The 23,048-nt window shown below is 36.2% G+C and overlaps 3 protein-coding genes across 5 annotated transcripts in view; 1 reads left to right on the top strand and 2 right to left on the bottom strand.

Moving 5' to 3' along the window:
* LOC116173299 (low-density lipoprotein receptor-related protein 2) overlaps nucleotides 1-23,048 on the top strand; it is a 254,373-nt gene that overhangs the window by 73,269 nt on the left and 158,056 nt on the right. The window lies entirely within an intron of this gene.
* LOC116173301 lies at nucleotides 15,549-16,230 on the bottom strand. Of its 2 annotated transcripts, XR_004145904.1 has the most exons (4): nucleotides 16,088-16,230; nucleotides 15,992-16,032; nucleotides 15,817-15,939; nucleotides 15,549-15,762 (listed from the first exon to the last, which is right to left on the bottom strand). XR_004145904.1 is itself a non-coding variant. In XM_031490674.1 (3 exons), the coding sequence occupies exons 1-3, from the start codon at nucleotides 16,041-16,043 to the stop codon at nucleotides 15,620-15,622; spliced, it is 318 nt and encodes a 105-aa protein (XP_031346534.1). In that variant the 5' UTR covers nucleotides 16,044-16,230; the 3' UTR covers nucleotides 15,549-15,619. The 2 variants fall into 2 exon arrangements, 1 of the variants encoding a protein (XP_031346534.1); XM_031490674.1 differs by having other exon boundaries at nucleotides 15,992-16,230.
* LOC116173300 lies at nucleotides 18,694-19,245 on the bottom strand. Its single transcript, XM_031490673.1, has 2 exons — nucleotides 18,976-19,245; nucleotides 18,694-18,924 (listed from the first exon to the last, which is right to left on the bottom strand). Exons 1-2 carry the CDS (start codon nucleotides 19,151-19,153, stop codon nucleotides 18,713-18,715), a joined length of 390 nt encoding a protein of 129 aa, XP_031346533.1. The 5' UTR covers nucleotides 19,154-19,245; the 3' UTR covers nucleotides 18,694-18,712.

Below are 23,048 nucleotides of genomic sequence, written 5' to 3'. Positions count from 1 at the left end.
AACGTAAATGGTGTTGCCAACTTAAGACATATTAATTCTAAAGTTTCCTGTAGTTTTTGATAATTACTTTTTAATTAAATTAAAGCCCCGAAATAGAAAAAATAGTATGAAAAACACGTGTTACAATGCTTTATTGTAATACTCCTCTCTTGTGACCACTCGTGGCTCCGCTTCGCTACGCCACTCGTGCCACAAGATAGTCGTATAGGTCACATTGTAACACTTGTCTTCCAATATACTATTTTTATGAAAACATTGCAATTTCTACTTTTATAAGTGTTCATTGAACATATATTACAAATACAATTAATATGAAAGTGCCAATTTTACCGTCAAACCTTTTCACCGTCTTCCGAAAGAACACGCTGTACCATCACGTTTGGACTACTTCTAGCGCCCATCAAATTAATGTTATTAATAGATTTAGACAACTTTCTTAATGTTCGGAAGTAAAACACTTTTCGTGTTTCAGACCATACTGAAATAAGATTCGCTCTAAGGTGTAGGTTATTATGATCCACGTTAATCGTCCGAAATAGTTATAGTCAGAAATCGGTTAACTGTACCTACCTACCTACCTTTTTACAGGTCATCAACCCATTCCCACGCCTAAAGACATTAGTTGTAAGATGAGGAAGTTGAATACATTTGAATCATTTACGCTTAATTCTTAAAAATTCACATTTTTCTTCTGTTTAACAAACGTGAGCTACTTTCGCGTTTGCCTCGCATCTTTGCTAAACACAATTAGAGTTTTGCGAAAATGTTACGAGAAAGTTTGTAGAAAATCCCATTATTCGATGGACATCGATGCGAACTCGTTATAAGTTAGGCATACAAATCAAATTTTTGCTAAGTGGTCACTGCAAATCGTGAATAAACGAACTGGACGGAATATAAGTATGCGAAAATCGCCTAAATTAAAACTACATTTTTATATTTGGAAGCCCCTGTAATTTTAAATAGTTTTTGTACAGGGTGAGTGATGACCATTTGGACCTCGGTAGCAATAAAAGATACAGTGTTCGTCGATCTGCTTGACTCATCATCATTTACAGAATTAAAAAAGATTTAAAAAATTGTGTGAGAGTGTAACAATTACGTCAAATGAAAATTGGATGGGGATTTTTCAATATAATAATGCATTCAAAATGCAAAAGCCTCTCTGCATATTAGAATTTTGTTTGGCACCCCAGTTTAAGGGTGTAACATATTGAGGTAGGCATTTTGGGAGTATTTCGTAATAAAAAATCGCGTAAAAAATGCTACTTAGTACAGTGTGTACTTTCCAATTCTTTTATCTCTCCTCAATTCCGAAAAGGTAAGAATAAGTACCGGTGGCACTGTCAACTTACGTCACCCATGAGTGTCCATTTCAAAATGACCCTATATTTTTTTTAGTTAAAAGAGATCCTGACAAATGTTTTATACAGTGTGTCCTAGGTACAACGCACCATAGGGAAACGGCAATGTATTTTCTCGCGAAGGATCCACGAGGCCATTGAAATTAGTGTTCAACGTACTACTCCATTCTCTTTCTAGCATCAGGCAAGCGCAATATCGTACGTTGATCGCTAATTTCAAATATGTACATACATATCAAAGACCTCGTGGGTCCTTCGCGAAAAAATACATTTTAATTTTTTCCCTATGGTGCGTTTTCCCTGGGACGTACGGGATAACCTTTTCTTTATAATGATTGTTTAATGATGTACCGTTTTTAAAATATGTAAGTATACGAGGTCACGAAAAAAAGTTATCGAAGATAACCTCATTTTTATGGAACCCCTGATAACACTTTAATCTAAAAAGATATTAAATTCTTTTTTTACACTCCATGGATGATATTAAAAAAATATTCAAGTGATTCAAAACAATTCAGAAAAGCTTCAAGTGATAAAAAAACTCAAAAAAGATTTCAAATTTGAATTTATTAAATTTTTTTACCCTTTTTTAATCTCGCTTGATTTTTTTGGAATATTTCTTTTTTTGTGTGCTACATTTTTGAAAAGAGAATTTAACATGATGTTCCGTTAAAATAAATCTACAGGGTATTCCATTTACAAAATGTGGTTTACTGATGGCTACTATGTGTCTATCTTCATTCAGCGATCTTTCTAGCTCGCCTGGTGGTCGACATGCCAGTATCTTTGCATACTTATACAGAGTGGCCCATTTTTAACACTTTTATATCTCTGTAATTGTTACTGTTTCAAGAAAACAATATAGGAGTCATGTCCTCTGTTTGGATCATACTAAAAAATGGTAAAATCAAAATTTGAAAATATTCGTTCGTTAAGGGATACGGGGAAAATTTTAGAATGACCATATTTCCCTAGTTAAGAGAGGCGCAGAAAAATGTTTATTACAGAAGTTTTTTTATAATGATTGAATAATTTGCCGTTTTCAAAATTGTATACGAGGTCAGGTTAAAAAGTTATTGGACCTAACCTCATTTTTTAATGGAACAGCCTGTATATTTTAGTCTAAGAAGGTAACATGTTAATTCCCTATAACATAAAATAAATTCAATACTGATCATCTAATCATTTGAACTTTTTAAATCTTTTTTTGATTACTTGAATCTTTTTTGAATACCATTCTTGGCGTGTTATTTTTTTTAAAAGAAAAAATATACATAAAGAAAATGAGGTTAGGTATTGACTTGACCCCGTACACTTAAGGCCGATGTATAAACTTTGTCGCCCGCGTTCGCGCTGGCAGTTCGTGTAATTGACCAATGGAAAAAGAGTACCTATCCAGAGTTTGACTTTGACACGCCAAATGGGTACTCTTTTTCCATTGGTCAATTCTATGAACTGCCAGGGCCAGCGCGGGCGACAAAGTTTATAAATCGGCCTTTATTTTGGAAGCGGCATATTATTCAAAAATCATTATAATAAACTTTTGCATAAAACATTTTTCCCAACATTTTTAAATATTGATTTTACATTGATCTTTCACTTAAAAAAAGTACACGGTGCTTATATTACTTTTGGTGATATACTAGCAATTCCGAAGATACATCAAAGTGTCAAAAATGGGACACCCTGTAAATATTATAAAATGATCTCTAAGTCACTTCCATTTTGATACATGTAACCTAATGGATAGTACCTTTTAATGAAAAATTAAAAGATGTACTCCTCTGAGTGCCCGAATAAAGGGGTACTGTTTGTTGACTGTTTCACAGAACGCTCAATGTATGCATTAGAAACAGTTACCTATAGTTATTTATCCAGTGTTTTCGATCTAAAACTGGCACCATTGCTAAGTTTCTCATTATTGGAGCTAGGTTAATTACAAAGTATGGGGTATGTGGACAGTTGAGTATCGGTTTTTCGACAAGATAAATTTTGTTTTAAACAGGATGCCCTGTATATTTTAAAAGGAAATTAAATTCGGGATTTAAAAAATAATTATAATAGTTTATCGGGGACATAGTAATTTACTTTGAACGTTTGGGGCTCTGTTATTAATTATTGGAGAGGGGTCATGTCGAGGGTTAGGTATGTACTAAAAATTTTTGATTCGGATTTAATTTTCTGTAAAAATATTTAAAAATAAATATACAGGGCGTTCCGTGAAATAAAAATGTTGTTTTGTTACATATCTCGAAGTTGTTGAATCGCAATTTATATTTAAAATAAATTCTAAACCGAAGAATTTGTTTGGTAGCAGTCTCACCCCCGAGACAAGTAATAACGGGCCCTCGTGCGGGATTTCCCGGCTTATAGTTGAGATTTGAGATCAGTCCCAGCATTAGGTGTCGTAACTAAATTGGTGACTGTCTCTTCAAGGCGAGAAGTGTTAACTTACAAGTAACATTGGTTTTTCTTTTTCTTTTCCATCTTAACAGAAACATCCAGCATAATAATTTTTACAGGGCGTATGACATTTAAGCGTCTTGGATGTTATTAAAAGTATCACACGTTACGTAGATGGCACTTTCTTTGTGCCACATTTGCATGTTGGTTTGTATCTAAATAATGATTATGCGGTGTCTTTAATATTCCTTGGGTATTTGTACGTGAACATTAATCGACATTGCAAAAGCATGAAATTCCGCCGTCTTACACGACTGTTCCCATTAAGGGAAATGTTGATTAAGGGCCTATTTAACGACAAATGATCGCCAAATTTAATTTAAATGCTATAAATTCCAATTAGTCGCGTGGTATAATTATTCACGCAATTCGCGATTACAGATATGTAATTAAATTTATTCATTTTGTTTAAAGTAAAATGAACTGTTGCCTTGAATTGAAATAACATCACATCTACGAAATTGGACTCTAATCGTTTTAAGACCCTCCTTTAGAAAAGGCGGAAGAGGATTAGGTCTGATTAGGTGATCATCGAAAAGTCTAAACTGGAGAGTAATTGCTTTCCCAAAGGAAATTAATCTCGTCGAAACGGCGGCTTTCGATTCGATGGAAAGTCCCTTTAGCGTCATTAATCTGTTATAATTGCGGAAAGTTACAACGGTAACTACGAACTCGCTCGGGTATATGCTAATTTAAATATTAAGAAATAAATAAACGAGATGGGTATTCCAAATGTACCTAATTCATATGTGACCACAAGTTTCGGAATAATATAATGACGCAAGAAATCTGAAAGTGTAATGTGTATGTATGATTATGCATTAAGTAACAATACTTAATTGACCCTATAAAGTCCTGTACACTTGATCGAAAAGAACTGCAGACAGTTTAAATTGGGCGCTTTAAGTTTTTAATGTTTTTTACTTAAGGAATTGGCTAACATGTTTAGAAGGTAGTTTATTTATGCATAATTAATCCACCACTGCTTTTACATAAATGACATTTAGTATGTTACCAACTTTATAAATGTTTAGTTTTACGGGAAATTCAAACTGTCCCCACTACTTTTCGATCACTCGGTATACCACAGATAGCAAAACAACGTTTTTGAGTTTTCTCCTGTAGCTAGTGTCAGTTCACGATCTTTACACGCAGCCTCCTCGCCTGATATGAGTAGACCAAAGAGTAGAAAGGGGAGTCTTTTCGGCCATCTTGGATCTTATTCGCGGAGTACTTCGCGGGGTCACCGGGTTAATCAAGTTCAATTAAATTGATCTTCAGAGATTTGATACTGGATTATGATATTTTGTTGCCATGGGTGTTAATCGAACTACTATTTTAATTTTTAAAGTTATACAATGGATTTTGGTCCATTATTTAGTTATGTCAATTGATTAAATTAATAAAACGGACCAGTGGAAGTGTCGCTCGACTTGCTAATAAGTCGAACGGTCCGAGTTAGAGAAAGGAAAATATAATTAAATCGAAAGGGGAAAACGCTCGTGAAAGGAGACCCCAACAAAATTTGGAAAATAATATTATTTTTGATTGACGAAAGTACGTTACTCTTGCATATACAAATGAGTATTGATCAGAGCTTATTCAGTAGGTGTTTATTGTAAATAATAATTTAATCTTAAGCTTAAGCATGGCGATTTCAACGTAAAAGAAAAAGGTGGAAGAGCCGGTGCGCTTAATCGGAAATAAACCGCTACGTGATGCGTAGACGGTGTGCGTACAATTTATTACTGATCACTTTCCCTACAGGGTGGTCAACGTAACATTAAATTGGCAGATTTATTTTCTGTTTTTAATTTGATTAGCGTTTTGATCGCGATTTTGCTTTTAATCCGCGGAAATAATTCGCGGACTCACCCTCCGCACTTGCGATTTAATTAAAATTCTCGTAGCTTCCTGCGGTTTGTATCTTGGGTAAAGTTCTTATCTTTGATAACGTCTCGTGTGGTTTGTATTTTTGCTGCTTTTGGTTACGCGGTCGATGCAGTTTTCGAGAACTTATTTAAGTTGTTGTGATTATCTCTCAGCATTTTCAATAACTTGGAATTTGAGCTTTTGATTCGATCAATGAATTTATTTCGCGGTTTTTTTAAAATTTGAGTCGAGTTTTGATTGTTGTTTTGCTTTTAATAATAATAAGACTGAAATTCAGAAATTCGGTATTTCACCGATGGCGTCTCGGAATTTTGGGATCAAGCGGCAAGTTAACTTGTCAAGTTTATCAACGTGTAACCGAGCGACTTGTCGGTGTTAAATTACTATTGAGGAACTAAAATCATTAATTAACGGAGCTGAAATCATACAATATTACTTTTTCCTTCTCTTCCAATCCGAGAGAACTTTCGGATGCTGCAAAGATAAACTAAATATCTCTACGGGAACGGCTACAAACGACAAATTAAGTTCAGTATCTTGATTTACTTAGCGACGGCTAAAAGTGCGCTCCAAATTAAAGTGATTACTTTTACCTTCTATTTCCGACTCCTAGAAGGGACAGAACTACAATTTTTCGTAAGGAAGCGCTAGTTTGAGTTCGTCGAAGCACCAGGTGTTCATTAAAGCCGGTAGCTTCCACCAATGTACGGTTCATGAATACTGATACAATTTCTGCACCAAAACCGGTGCTTGGTTACAGTGGCAAAAAACCTCATGCCAGATTACAGATTTTGCAATATTTTGGCCCAGCACCAGCAGTAATAATGGGACACTCTGAATGAGGTATAATCTCAATTTTCCAGTGCAATCGGGTGGGATATTTAAGAATATACACGAGATTGGTTTATTTTACTTGAATTTGTTTCTCAGTGTTTGTTTTTCCTCTTAGAAATTTAGAATTTAGATAATATGTTGTAAGAACAGCTGGTCAAATTTGCGTGTTTTATAAAAGGTTTTATTTGGTCGTCGCTATGTTAGGCGAAATTTAATAAACGCACGACAGTTGTGGCTGACGTTTATCTAATCTAATTGTGATTGGCGATTGATTTGAAAATTCACGAAGAAAGAGTTTGTTTTATGGTGGAAGTGGTGTTTCCTTAAATACTGGAGACAACAAGGAGACGGAGCTTTTTCTTTTGCTTTTCATGCAACGGTTTAAGAGCGTGTACGTTTCTTTACGCTAAATTTTTGAGCAGTCTGCCTGCGTATGTGAAAACGTAATTCGTCAGTATTGTAATAAAGTGTGCAGAAGTTAAGCAACCGGCCGAAGAGCCACCAAAAAGTGTCATAAAATTCAACAATCCAGATTTTGTCATCAAATTAAGGAGAAGTTCTTGAAGCGTTCAGCGTTTGTGTCAGTTTTAATACGCCTGTATATCGCAAATCTGTGACTACTAGATTGACTGGATTATTTAATAACTGTACGTAATTAAGAGTGTGTGTTATTTAGTTGTCTGTCGAACGCCCGAGTGCGGAGTGTGTGAATAAAACAGGTTCTGTTTCAGCGGCTTTTTTAATTTTGTTTTACAAAACAAATGTTTGTCTTTATCATTTAAACTGTGTGTTTAATCGAACCCAAAGTGCGTCCCAGATAGAGTTTTCATATCAGATTTTTCTATTCGTGCCCAGGAATTATGTCAGGAGTTAATGAAAATGCGTGTAGTTAATTGTTTGGAATTTTCGGAAATTAATCGAAGCTACTGAGTCTGCCAAATTGTTTTTGAAGTTTTGTACAACGTTCATCTTGTCTTTTAAGGGAGGAGGGGGTTTTGTATTTACCCGCTTCAGTAAATGATAACCATTGTTCCAGGACAATACTACTCTCATCCATGTGGCAGCATATTCCGCACATCGTTTTTAGTACCATCAGAATTAGTGCGAACGGGTACTAACTGTGCTATTTTGTCAAATTTCTCGAACTCCTTGATGTGGGAAAAGAGGAGCTACCAAGTTGGCCCGTTTACCGAAATAAGCCATAAAAGATATACAGTCGGTTAAATTAGAAAATTGCGTATTTTAGGGATTAGTAAAGTGTTGTTTTAAAAATTCGGAAATTCCGAACAGGTCCGAAGTTATTCGAAAAAAAAACCGAAATTAACCATATTGGTTTGTATTTTTTTTTGTAACCATGGACAAATAACACTTCCTCATAGACATTTTTTGAGCTCTGCAAGATGGTGTCCACCGATTTTCATTGCGACGTTTCGTCTTTGAGGTACCATCATCAACTTCATATTTTTATAATGGCCGAAAAAAAATACGTACAGTGATATAGGGATTGCCTATGTCTACTTTCAAAAGATAAAAAGTCTTCTGGAAGGCGGCTAATTTTATGCAACCAAAATAACTTCTTGAAACAAATAAAGATCTGGCTGTCATATTAATTATTAATTTGAATATTGTTGCTTTGGCTCACAGAAAATAAATCTCTTAAGTTCCTGTTCCTGTAACTGTTATCGGCTCTTTAGTTGAATACATCGCATACGAACTGAAATTAGAATAGGGAAGTCAAAGCGATAATATTCAAATTAATTAATATGACAGGCAGATCTTCATTTGTTGTAGGTTATTTTGGTTGCATAAAGTTAGGCGTCCTTTAGAAGACTTTTTATCATGTAAAAGTAGACATAGGAAATCCCTATGTCTACTTCTACATGAATATCACTGTATATGTACAGGGTAGCCAACTAAGAATGCGAGATACTGTATTTGAGAACCTATCCATCGTAGAGACTTGCGGTAAAAAAACGTTATTACTAAAACGGCCACGAGAAAAACTTGGAAAATATTTTTAAGTTTGTAAAATGGCCGTTAGGGGGCGTAACTGCAATGTGGAATCTAAAAAAGTGATGTTTCTGTGAATTCCGCTATATTAACCTAACAAAAAAATGTCCTGTCTTTGAAGTCGACGATAATCTGAACTTTTTTTGTTTGACAATTTTTGCTGTATCTCTAAAAATGAAGTGGTGGGGAGTATTCAAAGGTTTCCGAGTTATCATGCGAGATGCGGTTTTCGTGAGCTTATTTAGGTATCATTTAGCTACTTTTTCATGAAAAAAATTCCCAGATACAGTAATTCGCATTCTTATTTGGTCACCCTGTACTGTATTCTATTGAGTAGCATTTTTTATCACGAATGCAACGATGTATGGCACAATATGATTCTTTATTAGATGTCATCTAAAGGAACCATCAATGAATTATTTTGCCAACGCCTACTACACCAAAATGTAAAAATTTAACAACAGGCATTTTTTCTGGTTTGAATAGTAAAGAATTTTTAACATTTTGGGGTAGTAGGCGTTGGCAAAATGCCAAATAATTCATCTGGTCTATATATTGACATAATCTGTCTATTCGGCCCTAGTCTAGTACGTTGACACATTTTTAAAATACGTTTTGGGGTCCCTTATCCGATTATAAAATATATTTCTGTGTGGATGATACCTGATTAATATATTTTAATGTTCTTAACCCCCAACATAGTTACAGTAAGTCCAAATAAAAATCACATTAGTTTCATAAATTTTGTTTTAAATCCTGATATTTATGCATCAATTTCGGTTGGAAAAAACGTGATTGTTTATATTTTGACTATCTCTGCTCGCCTAGATTGAGAAAATGCGCATTAGATTTAAGAAACTGACGTTCTCCGAACAGAATACGTCAATGAGTGGAAATATCTATTTTTGTCTCGTATTAATATCAGATAATTAATGATCATTACCTTGTTCCAGGTATGCATAATAATACAAATTACAACCGGACGGCCATAGTCAGCTACCGGCCGAGTGCTAGGCACAACGTGGTACGTATAAAAACTCGCCTCGTCACCTAAAACTTGTTTTCCACTTGTAAATTCCGAAGATTTAAACGACTATTATCGTAAATAATTGAGGTCTATTTGAATTTCATACACAAGCGGATCGATCGGGGTTACTTGATTGCGCGTATAGAAGTTATTGCAGTGCCGTTTATTGGAAAACGATATATTTTGAGAGATTAAATTTGCCGCCGCTTTGTTACCTATATTGCCTTCGCAAATAAATACGCGACGAATTTAGGGGTATTAGTGTAGAGACGTATTCTTTGTGGTTTGACATTTGAAATCAATTTGTTTACGTTTTGTAATTGCCCTCCAATTATTCGTTTATCTCTCTGTACTGGAAAATTTCTGTTGCACGTCCTTAATTGTAAACGATTGGGTGAAACGGTGTCTTTGTGTGTAATTTTTGAGTGTTCCGCTAAAGTCAAACTTTTTGTGATCTTTTGAGTCATATTTCGTGTAAATATGGAAAAATGTGCAAACGCTGTAATAAAACATTGAGAGACACAATTTAAATAAAAAAACGAGGGTCTACCCTACTTTAACCCTCAATAACGACCGTTAGATTGTAATACATCCCAACCCTTTCTTTACCAACTTTAGTTTGAAATATCAACATTTCGTTTGCGCGGTTTGTAATAGAAATTCATTTTTGATATTGAGAGATAACATTTAGACAGAAGAGAACATTTAGAGAAGAGATGTGTAGGCGAAACATTTGCAAAAACCGAGGCAAAAACACACTTCGCATTGATAGGAAATATTGAATTTTATTTGTAAATGAAATAAACGCACTATATTACCGGCAGGTACTAAAAGAAAATGAATTGTATTTTCATTAAACACCCTGTATAATAAAAAGGAAACGAACTGCAATACGTTAATATATTAAGAATTTTTAGCTACGACTCTATACTATACAAACACCAACTTGATGAATAGCATAAAATTCTCTTCAATAAGTCATAATTAAATCAATGCACTACGACTCTAGTTCAAATATAACGAATGATTTTCTATAAATCCCTTTATTGTTTGTGCACCAGGAGTTCTAGATGCGTTTTGGTACTGCTTTTAGAATAAAAATGGTCCCTCCTCCAGCGCGGACCGGCTATATACTTCTAGTCTGAGACCGTTTCTACAGCTGTGGAGAACGAAATTGGCCCTTCAGATGCACTTTGCACGGACCGGCTACAGAATCCTAGTTTGCATACCGCCGTGGAAACGTGCTTCTTGTTTTCTTCTCTTCGTCCGCAGCGCGACAAGGAATTGTGAAGGAAAAAGGTTCTTAGGGAATAATTAAAAACGCTTTAATAAAGAATTGCATAAAGGAAACAGGGGCGAATGTAAGAGGCGTGAAAGGTCGTCTAGAAGACGGCCAGAAAGAAGTGCCAAGACGGTATCAAGAAAACGCGAAAGGCCTGAAGAAACAAGGCGAGAAGGCTTAAAACGTAATGAGACGGGAGGAAGCATAAATGAGGGGTAAAAGCAAAAATGATAAATGAGAAAAAGTTAAGAAAACGTGAAGAATATGAAAGAATGGTTGTGCAGGTCCGACGAGACGAGAAGAAAACACACAAAAAAATCGAGGCAAGTGATCCGTGACGGGGAAGGAAAAAAAATTCAATTAATTGACATATATAGGACATCGATAATGCACGAAAGTCAATTCTGGGTCATCGAGGGAATGCCTTTGGATGTTTTCTCACTAAAATGTAGCTCATATAAAGAGCGATTTTTACATGTTTGTCAAAACTTCGACAAAATCATTTCAAGATGTCAGATCCCCAAGACGTCAATGTGATGTACATTGTACCGGGTGACCCAATAAGACTGTTGCTCGGCCATATCTCGAGAACCGTTCGTCGTATGACTTAGGGGTAAAAAAAATTATTGGGTAAATCGGTCATGAAAAATCACTGGAAAATATTTTCAAGTTCTAAAAATGACCAACAGAGGGCGTAACTGCCATCTTAAATTTTAAAATTGCATTTTCTTTAAATTTTGCATAATAAACTAAACATTCTTCTTTCACATTTTTAAAGAGAACCAGTTTATCTATTATTTTCGTAAAAGCATTTAATATGCTGGCAATATATTTTGAGTATTTTCAAAATGCGATCATCGCTGCCCACATCTTCTATTTGCGTTATCTGAATCGACCACGAACCATCGCCGCCAGCGTATTAAATGCTTCTTGGTTAGAAATCTGCGTTTTAGAAAAGATTAAAAATTCAAAAAACTGCACCTTCTGAATATAAACACAACAGAATAATTTACAAAGTACCGCTGTTATTATTTTATAATGCATCGTGTTTCATTTGTTTAATTTTCCAAGGCCTACCTAAAAGTGTAGGGTCCTTTTGCAAACAATCTTTCGCGCCATCGACCAATACCGGAAATACGTCATATAAGATACAATTTAAGCATTTTTATTAATTATTAATCTCATTTTCCCAATATTTGAGGTTAGGAACGAGATTTTGAAAAACGGTTTTCACTGGCCTCTTTGGATGTTATTTGGGTACTTTTTCATAAAGAAAAAGTCATATCATCCCATTTGATTTTTTTAGGATTTTGGATCATAGTGTCAAAACGAGCCCTCTGGCGGAGAAGGATTCAACTAAATTAACTATATTGTATGTCGATTCTTGTTGCCCAAGGCATGCTCTTTTCAATAATACCAAATTTGTTACAATCGATAAAACGGTTAAGAAGTTAAAGCAGGTTATTGCAAAAACAATTGAACGACCCACGCCATCTTTGTTTTTGAAATAACTGAGTTTTTGTCTTTACGAAAATAATAGATAAACTGGTTCTCTTTAAAAATGTGAAAAAAAAGTTTTTAGATTATTATGCGAAATTTAAAGAAAATGCAATTTTAAAATTTAAGATGGCAGTTACGCCCTCTGGTGATCATTTTTAGAACAAATATTTTGCAGCGATTTACCCAATAATTTTTTACCCCTAAGTCATACGGCGAACGGTTCCCGAGATATGGCCGAGGAACAGTCTTATTGGGTCACCCGGTACATCACATTGACAACGTCTTGGGCATCTGACATCTTGAAATGTTTTTGTTAATTCCATTTTGTTCATCCACGGACTCATGCATAAGGTAAATCTAAGTTATTGATACTGAAAACAGATCTTCCGTCCCCAAACTAGCATTGGAAAACAAAATAATTCCCTAAGTGTGCATTTTCACAGCTAAAGTTACTTCCGCTTTATAATGATTTGGGTATAACCATGTTGAAAATTTAAAATCTTACTTTATTTGATATATTACTATATTTGAGATAATTTTGTACCTAAATGGGAGAAGCTGCAAAATTGAAAACTTTCTTTTTGACGGTCAAAACTTTTGTGTTTCGCAATCAAATTGTTTTAACCACCTTTACGTTCAAACTGCCGCATCGCTTCTCTCTACATTTCCCTTTCCTAAGAAAGCCGCATAGAAAAACCGAAATGGAACCGGAAATCCGTCAGCACCCGCGCCTATTCGGCACCCTCCGACGTGTTCTCCACCAACCGCAATATACTACTCTTATCTGTACATCGTGCCGGCCAGGAAAACTGAAACGGAACCAACGCAAACTTGACAACTCGCGTCTTCAATATGTTAGGGTGGAGGGGGGAGATTCCATGAAACTTCTTTTGGAGAGTAGCTCCATTGAAATGAATATTTTGAGGGCGTTGTACTTGATTATCACTTAATAATACAAAAATTACTCATTTCTCAGTCTATAGATTTTACATAACAGTCAGGGAAATGACATTACTATTTATCTGACGGTCCTTTTTCGTAAGCCCCACTTAAGAAAATACCGGCAACTCCTGCCACTTCATCCTCGTTACGGGTCTGGCTTAGTTTCCGATCGGAAAGGTCGGTCAGGTGCTGTTCGATGCTTGTGGATAGGGTCTATGGACCGCGGTGGTTGTTTTTCGAGTCAAAGCAACCTCAGTTTGACTCACGGATCCGATTGAAAGCGTCCAGGCGGGTCCTGTGGGGGGTTCTGGCTCAGGATTGTCCGCAACTTTCCTTCTTTTTCTTTGAATCCGCGCTACCCACCGCAATTTTTCTTCGCGAATAATCATACACTGTTGTGTAAACAACGTCGTTATTTCTTCCTGTATATGGGAATAATTTAATTTATTAAGTAAATTTACAAAATAAACAAAGTTAATTCGTTTCATTTGAATTTGTATTTCAATTTTTTTTTCTTTTAGAATTGTTTGTAATGGCGTAGATTTGTTTTAATTTTATCGTTTTTAAACTGTTCAATTTAGATGCTTTAACTTAGGCAGCCTGGTCCAGTTTTCGTACTTTGTAAATGGTTTTTGTTTATTCGTTTACGATAAGGAGCGTGTATTAGGCTAAGAAAATGCACATTTGGTGCTGATAACGAAGATGTAGGTTTTACGGACAATTGCGTATCTTTGGTTAGAACGTTGGGACGTTGTTAACGCGTTCCTTCGAAGCTGGTATTGGGTGATTTGCGAGGTTTTTGAAATTCGGTTAAAGAAGGGAATTATGGCGTAAGTGGAAGTGGTGGTCCTTTAAATACTGGCATCAACGTAAAAACCAGGCTGGTTTCGCGACGGTTAAAGAGCGTGTACGTCTTTTTACGTTACATTTTCGGGCAGTCAATTTGTTTTGTTGAAGACGCAGTTCGTCATTTTTTATAATAAATTTGTGCAAAAGCAAGTTAATCTGAGATCTGAGAAATTTAACGCGTGTTGACCAATTACGGAAACAGTTTCGTCGTGTGCAAAATTTATCATCTGATTCATCAAGCCAGTTTTGTTTGTCATCTAATTCCGTGTTATAAAGCAAGTGAAGTTTGGATAGGAAAAAACTACCAGTAAAGATTTTTATTTTAATTGTCGACCACTTGCGTGCGGGGTAATAGTCCATACAGGCATTGTCAGTTTATTCGAACCCAAAGTGCGACCCAGATAGAGTTTTCATATCAGATTTTTTTTATTCGTGCCCTGGTATTATTTCAAGTGTTAATCAAAAGTAGTGTAATAGATTCGTTGGAATTTTCAGAGGTTGATGGAGGCTACCGAGTCTCGCAAATTGAAAAATATTGAGTCGGTATTAGGAATTTTCTTTTTAGTAGAAGTGAGATGCGATATTCGCCAGTTTATTACCTGACACTTAATGTAAATAAGAAACTGAATCCAATTATTCTCCTTAAGATGATTATTTTAGATGCACTGCTTTTGCCATTACCCTGACCAATCTCTTGATCTCGACTTTTGTCAACCGTTACGAAAGAGGTCACGTTGAAATTATAAACGAATAAATAAATAATTTTAAATTGCAAAACGTGAAGGATGAATTCAAAAATACACCTGAATAATACATGAATGCGCCTAATTTCGCATTTTATGGCTAATATTCAAAACGGAAACACGGGAAGAGAGAGGCACTTCCGATGTAAAAACTTAATTTTCCCTGTCAACGACCCAAATTTATAATGACATGAAGAGCATAAATCAATGCTAAGATTTTCAAAATCTTTTAACTCGAATTCTGACTCAGTATCGTCAAGCTCTCTGTCACTAATAATGTACCTTTTGTTTCTTTTTTTCCTGAAGCATAATTAAGAATGTCGGGGATAATTTGCTAAATAGCCGAAATTTATATCCAATTACTGAGAACGAATAAATTATACCCACCTAGCTACAAAAGTTTGTTTCTAAAATAAAAACATCTCTCAATGTTTCACGGTACTTAACAGTTACGGTGGCAAAGGGATGAAATTAGAGGCTCTAACCGTCCTCATTAGCACTCGGGAAAGGTAAAGTACCATACATTATACGTAGCTAATCTAAAAAAAAACAAAAACGACCCTAGGAAGGTGCTGTTTGTAATTGCTCAATTGCAATAAATTCCATACTTCAACAATGAATGAACACTTTATTATAACCCTTTAACAAAATTCTATAGTGATGGTGCCAAATTAACGAAAAACATAAATTAAATAATTAATATAACACACGTTCACAGCAGTTCCTGGTTACAGAAATCCTCCGAATCGCAGAAAGTGCAATCGCGCGCCCCTTTTTCTTGTTTCAGGGTATCGCAGACGTCGGTTCCAAACTTATGGTACTCACACCCTCTCGCGACTGTGTTAACGCCGTTCTCTATTAAATAAATAAAAATTAGATGACGTGCAAGACCGCCAACGCCTTACTTACTGTTGAACCAATAACTAACACAGTATCCAGGATTAGTCTTGTTGAAGCAATAAGCGAAATCCTCCGCAATTCCCTTTTGACACTGGCTACTTTCTGTGCCCTGGCAGTGTAGACAATACAGAGCTAAAATCGCATTGATTTTGAAACAAGTTACGAAAAAAAAACTAATACAAACCTGAAGCAACCCCACACAACAACGCAGCAACCAACACAACCCTTAAAAACATGGTTTAAGTACAAGTTTGAAACGATAAATCGATCGATCTCTTACCTGTGCGTAGCGCATTTATAGGCCAACTGCTCGAGTGGCAGATAAATTATCTCGACATTCGATAAGTAGATCAACGAGAAGTAGATTATATATTTTTATAGTTGACATGACAACTACTCAATTAAGATTGTAGCATAGCTTATACTTCCAGACAGTGTACGAAAAAAGACGTAACCTTAATGTAGTTGTTACCCCAAACTGACTATGGTTGGCTAGAGACCGTGGGTCGGTTCTATTGAGAATATACGCGACCGTGTTTATTAGTTCTGTCCAGAGCTCTTGAGGCATTTTGTTCTGGCGTGTAGGGCATTACTTGTTGAATTCCATTAATATGTCCTGCATTCTTGGTCTGACTTAGCATTAAGGGGAGCTTATCCTTAACTGCGTCTCGGGAAGTATGCCATATGAAACCCTCTGCGATAGCTCGGCAGTACTTGCATTTCAACTTTCCGTCCTTCTTCCCTGCAATAAACGTAGCGCCCTCGGTAGCGCCTGAATTTGAGACGAGAACTTGCTGTTGTAGTACATTATTACTTTGCCTTACACACTCAAATGAACATAGGCTTTCGGTACCTTCTGATTCTATAAATTTCATCAAGAGTATCGAGAATCTTGCAAAGGAATAGCAGTTCTGTTCTCTGGTGTTTATCTTTACTTAACTCCTGATTAAGCTGCGTCCAAATGCGTATATTTCATGACTTTTCTGAGGGTGTTTTCTTCCATATTGGTCGTTAAGATGAGAAGAGCAGTTGAATCTGGTTTTAAAAACCGTTTTAAAAATTAGTAGTATACGTAGCAGCTGTGTCACTCTAATTCTTTGGATTTCTGGAACGAGCCTTTCAGCGATACAGCCAATTAATTGCCTTTAAATTCCCTGCCGCCCGCCCTTGTATACAAAATTTGCGTTATCCTAATACGTCACTCAACTTTGAGTAATTTGCTTTTAACCAGCCGTTACTGTACCGAAAAAATGTCTTTGTTTTTCACTATGAGTCATCAGTTTATTTACTTACGGTTTGATTTCAAAAGTAATTCACAGACTCGAAAATGTTCCATCGCGTAGATTTTATCACTCGTGTAACAAAACGACTAATCAGGCTGCTAAATCGTTTTTTTTGCCCCTGAGTTTACTGTAGTTCGTTTCTTCGTTCACATAAAATTGCAGGTAACAATTTGTCACGAACCCGAATTTTACTTAATAAATGCCCGTCTTGGTTCTTGAATTTCGACAGGAAATATTCATACATTGGCGAAATAAAATCTCTCGTACATAAAGTGGTATGCACCTGCTTTTATAAAACATCGCTATGAATTCAATTTCAACGCACCTAAAATGTTATGCGATGATACGCGAATAAATGTTCAAAGATAGACAAATTCGCCTTCGAATCTAATTTTTAACGCGCCCAGATTGTACAGGGTGATGCAACGATTGCGCAGAATAACTTAATTCCTTGAAGATAAGATTTTTCGATAGAGTGCTTTTGTATTATGATATGGTTGAATATTCTCCACATTTAAAAATTATTTGGAATTATACAGGATGCGCCCACGAAGTAGGGCGCCCAAATTCTACATTTTTTTAAATAGAACGCTTTGTATTTGAATGCATTTTTTAATTGTACGTCTTTTTTATTATATGGTCAATATCCGAAAAGCTAGTAGTTTTAAAGACAATTCGATTTTTATGAAAAATTGGGCATTTGCAAGCGCCAGTATATTGTCAAAATTATTACTTAAATTTTGATTCCAGGTTTTATATCTTTTATCCTGGGTTAAATAAAAGTCAAGTAAATACATTACTATAAAACGTTAAAAAAAAGCTTATAGGGTGTTTTTTGTAGATCCAAAGTTACAAAACTTCATATTAAAAAATCTCACTTTAAATGGAACACCCTGTATATTTTTCTGTCATTATTTAGCTCCTCCAAAAACCTTCAACTTTTGATAATAATGTCCTATACCTATCTCTGATATTTTTCGAAATATCTTGGTTTTCCTGGTTTTTATATTCTAATCTTAAATAAGTTATATGTAATTTACATAATGCAAAAAAGGCAATTTTTATCTGTCCCGTTCAAAGCTAAAATCATATTTATTAATTCATTTGGTATCGGTTTCGTATCCGGAGGGGTAGCGTATTTTTCGAAAAAAATTGTCAGAAAGTGTAGGAAATTGGCTGTTTTTGAAGAAATGGCCCGTTTTAAAAAAATATATAAAAGATTGGAATTGTCGTGGTAGCAGGAAAAAACTATTGCTATTGCGCAATAGGTGGCGCCAAGAAAACCAAGATATTTTGAAAACTATCAGAGATAGGGATAAGACATTATTATCAAAAATTGAAGGTTTTTGGAGGAGCTAAATGATGACAGCACATTAATCGTCAATATTTTTCTTGGCTCAGGTGCCAGAGCTGTGAGCTATAGAATGCAAAACGAACGAACTAAATATTATCTTGAAAATTGTAGGAGTAGTTAGGGCCTCGGACGCACGGAGAAAGTGACCATAATAGCGCCTTTCAATACGAGTTGGAAAATCCGTTAAAAATACACAGACCGTCACTCGAAGGTTACTGGTTTCCACCGAGCCGGATACCAACAAATCAGTTCATTTTAAGTTTTATTATTACAAAACTGGTGGTACTGTGGTCTCGACTGTGGTAGTCTTCTTAGTCGTAGTCTTCTTTCGATTCTTCTTCCCGCGCTTTGATTGCGTCGTCTGCCCACCACTCAGAATGTACCACTCCATGGACTCCGTGGTGTTAGTAGTATCAAGACCCTGCAGATCCACTTCTTCTTTCGCACTAGTTTCTGAAGTCGAAGTGTCCAACATCTCTACTAATTTGGCAAACATGTTGTAATCTAATTTGCGTGTCGGTGCGCTCTCACGTTTCCATCGTTCGGTTCCGTAAAGCAACGACTTCATGCTCTTCGTTAGTCGCTCGTCTTTTAGAAAGGGATGGTACATTTGAAGAAGTCTAGCCACCTCCTTGTGTTGAAGATGTTTCGAAGATACAAAGTGACTCGCGACTAGTAATGTAAGGGTTAGAAGTCTTACAAATTGCATATGTTGCAGAATTGTCAGAATGACAGTTCATGGAATACTATAACTAATTTTGTAAGATTGGAGAGTATTTTTGTGATATTTTGGTAGTTGGGAGTAACACATTTGATTGGCGTAAGAATATCAAGCCGATTGGTTAATGGTTAAAGATGGCCTATTTAACATATTAGCACCATTGTGTAGGCGCGTTAGAAAATTTAAAAAGAAGAGTGGGGAGCGTCAAGTACTCAGTTGATCTTCGACGCGGGTTTTGTTCTGTATTGTACTTAATTACTAAAAACAGAACAATGAGCAACGTGACCACAATTCAGTCTTCAGTTTGGCTCTGCATTGTTAAAAGCGCCGTATCGATCATAAGAAACTTTATTCTGACTATGGAGTTTAGTGGATCTTTTGGCGCCATTTCAAAGCAAGATATATTAGGCGCGAAGGTTTTATAGGTATTTAAATAAATAAAAAGATAAACTTTGTAATGCTACTGCTACTAACACATGCGGATGTAAACCTGGTGCTGTGACAGAAAATTGTGTGGTCTAGAACTCCGTCTTGGCACGCGCTACTTTATATATCCCGGCCCTGCAGACAATGCGGAGCTAAAATCACATTAATTAGGAAAAGAAATTAATACGAACCTGCAGCAAATCCACACAAAACGGCAGTAACTGAAACTCAAAGACATTATTTAAGTTTACAGTTTTGAAACGGTGAGTCAATAATTGATTGTTTATAGGCGAAAGGTTCAAGTGTCCGATAAATTAATTTATCTCGGCAAGTATTATATCACGGAGACATAAATTAGACATTTTTATGGTTGACATGACAACTACTCCATTAAGATTCTTTAAGATTAAACACAACCTATTTTGGTTTGGTACCCGAGTTAAAAAGAAGAAATTTAGCTTTTCTTCAGGATTTTAGAAACAAGCGGTTTAGGAAGATTAGTTAAACCGAATGTTGTTGTCATGTGGGATTTTGCAACTTAAAATTCATAGTGCAAGATGGTGTTTTGAAACTACAACGCAACATCGGAAGTGACCAAAACAAAGATGGCGACACAATCGTTGGAACTTACCTATCTTGCTATGTTGTGTTTTCTTAATTGGATTTGGTGCAGGTACATTCCTCACAGTAATATTACCTACATCGGTATCTAGGGGGGCTGCAATCGACACGCAAGGTGTAAAGCTGAGGGTGAAGGTATGTTATGCCTAAATGCCTTATATTCAGATTTTACATTTAAGAACATCCGGTATACTATTGGTCCCAAATTAGTTTGGGAGTATTTTTGGAATGTAGTTATATTTCTTAAGTAAACGCCATGGGTACAACCCAATCTAGTGTAGGAGGATATTAAATCAGGTCTTCGGCTGGGGTGGGGGGTGGGGGTAGTAATAGCGTGCGTTAGGGATGCGTACTTCTGGACATATTTTCGGTACGGCGCCGTCCCCTCGGGAGTCAGTGGAGGGCGCACGGAGTCGTTTTTAAGTACGGTACGGTGGAAGTAAAGCGGAGTGCGTAGGATTTTTTTAAAAGAAAAATGTGCTTTTCGGGGGTGAAACGCTTTTTTTCTCGGCGAAAAATATAAAAAATGGCGTTCCATTACGGCGGAGGATTTTGCACCTACCAACTTTTCTTCTGCTTTTGCAACAATCCATTCAATGGACAGTGTATATATTTTTTAACCGAAGTCATTTTGTTTACAAAGTGTGTGATTCTTTGTAAGCAAACGTTAAGTGGCTTTTCCATTGCAATCATGGCATTAAAAGCCGACTGAATTATTAGGGTCGGCAGGAGAGAATGCCGGTTACAGAACACTTGATGCCGGTCTACCCTGTATTTGTATTTCATTTCGTTGGTCTAGCGCACACAGGTGTTAAGTGATATTTTTTGCAACATGAGTCAAATACATTAGGTAACGAAGAAGTTAAGGATTTATTAAAATTTTTTCAATTGTATTATCAAAAAGTTGTGTACAGTTTACAAAAAAAATAAATAATTCGTTCAAAAACAAAACTTATTTTAATTGATACACCAGTTTTATTTATTTTTGTAAGTATGCAAATAGCCTATTTTTCACTTGGCACCTTTGTGCGCTAGACCAACGATTTATTATTAACGTTAAATGTTTTTTGGAATTTGAAATTAAGCACAATCTCGATCATATTGGTTGAATTCGAGGATGATGTTTCCGAATTATTATATATTTGATGTTTGGTTTTGTTTAAATGATTGTTTTGTTTTGGCAATCGTAAATTTAAGTGTTAAAAGTCTGGAATGAATCTAGAACTTATTCGCTCAGTATTTGTAGTTGTAGTTTATCTCATGTTTGTCTCCGGTCGTAGATAAGTTTTTTTATCGCTGTGTAAGCTAACTAGTTTCAAGCTAGGCACGTGTTATCGCAGATGTTTTTGCATCGATAAGAGAGCACAGGCGCAGTTTATCGTTCAACGACGAATTAATTTGTTATGGAAGGAGGGCGGAAAGTTAAAAAGAAAGGGAATTTGTTTTAAATCGAAGAAGGAGACATTAATCGAGGCCTTTCGGTTAAGCTTCTTGCTTGGTGGGCGTTATTTGTTGTATCCGGTATTGAAGCTCTTTGTAAGATAACCAGTTTTGTCAGTAGGTTTAAATAGCTAGATAATCTAGCCTTCCCATTTTCAGTGCACTTTAGTGGGGTAAGTAAGGCCCTTGTCCCACCAAAGCGGCGCGGCAGCAACGCGACAGCGACACGATGTAGCTACAGTGTGTGTTCTGGACGAAAGGTTGACTTTTCGTTCAACATTGACACGGTTCTACCCCGGAAGTCGACCGCTGCTATCAATCGCTTGTTGCGCTGTATGTGTTATTCTGGCCCTGAGTGCCTGTTTTTGTTTCACCTTATTTGATTGGTTGATGTCGAATAATTTGTTCATCTGTAAATTGTTGGTTTTCCGATTAATCGAGCCCAAATTACGACCTAGATAGGAGTTCTCAAGTTAAATTGGATGCGGCGAAGTGGTTTAATGCACGGGGTCGGTACTTTGGTGAATCCGTAGCCGTTAAGGGTGCGCACACTTAGCTATTTTCGTTCCGGCAAGAAGGGGGAGGGCGCGATTGTCGTTTCCGCGCGGTTTGTTCTGTCCATGGCGCATACGAATTGCATGTTGTGGGGGACGCACGACGCGAAGTGGAGCGCGTGGAATTTTTTTGCAAGAAAAATGATGTTTTGCTCTGAAAATCGCAAATATTTCTTGAGGTCGACTCAAAAAGCACTCGAGATCGACCGTTTGAGCACCCCTGGTTTAGATCATTACTTTGTACTGGCTTATACTGTGTTTTGTCTGTAGATATGGCGGGAGCAAATTTGTTTGTAGATCCTAAACCAAATCCACTGAAGAAAACCTATTGTCAAAATGATTTTTTCTCTAATCACGTAAACCGTGGAAAAGATAACACATAGCAAGATTAATTTTGAACGATCTGAAGCCATCTAAATTTTGGCGACTTGCGGTATAGTTTCAAGTCATCATCTTGAATTTTGAACTTTAAATTGCAAAATTCGACATGGTAACTTCGGTTCAACTAGCCTACTTTGAACCATTCGTTGCCATAAAATTTCAGAACAGCAAAATCTCTTTTTTTGTAACTCAGCTACCAATAGATAATAAGTTGGGTGATAGTCTTCTGAAAGAAGAACAATACGCTAAAATCCTAATGGAGTAGTTGTCATATCAATCACAAAAAAGTCCAATCCGAGGTCCAATCTATTTCTCGTTGATCTAATACTTGTCGAGATAAAATAATTTAGCGGCCACTTGAACGGGTCGCATATAAATATGTTACTCCCAGGGCACCAGATCATTGACTTATACCGTTTCAAAACTGTAAACTCAAATAATGTCTCTGAGGGTTGTTTTAG

Source organism: Photinus pyralis, unplaced genomic scaffold (assembly GCF_008802855.1).
Source record: "Photinus pyralis isolate 1611_PpyrPB1 unplaced genomic scaffold, Ppyr1.3 Ppyr1.4_LG6, whole genome shotgun sequence".
Classification (NCBI taxonomy): Eukaryota; Metazoa; Arthropoda; class Insecta; order Coleoptera; family Lampyridae; genus Photinus; species Photinus pyralis.
Note: the sequence above shows the minus strand (reverse complement) of the source record. Positions and strands in the feature narration are given on the sequence as shown.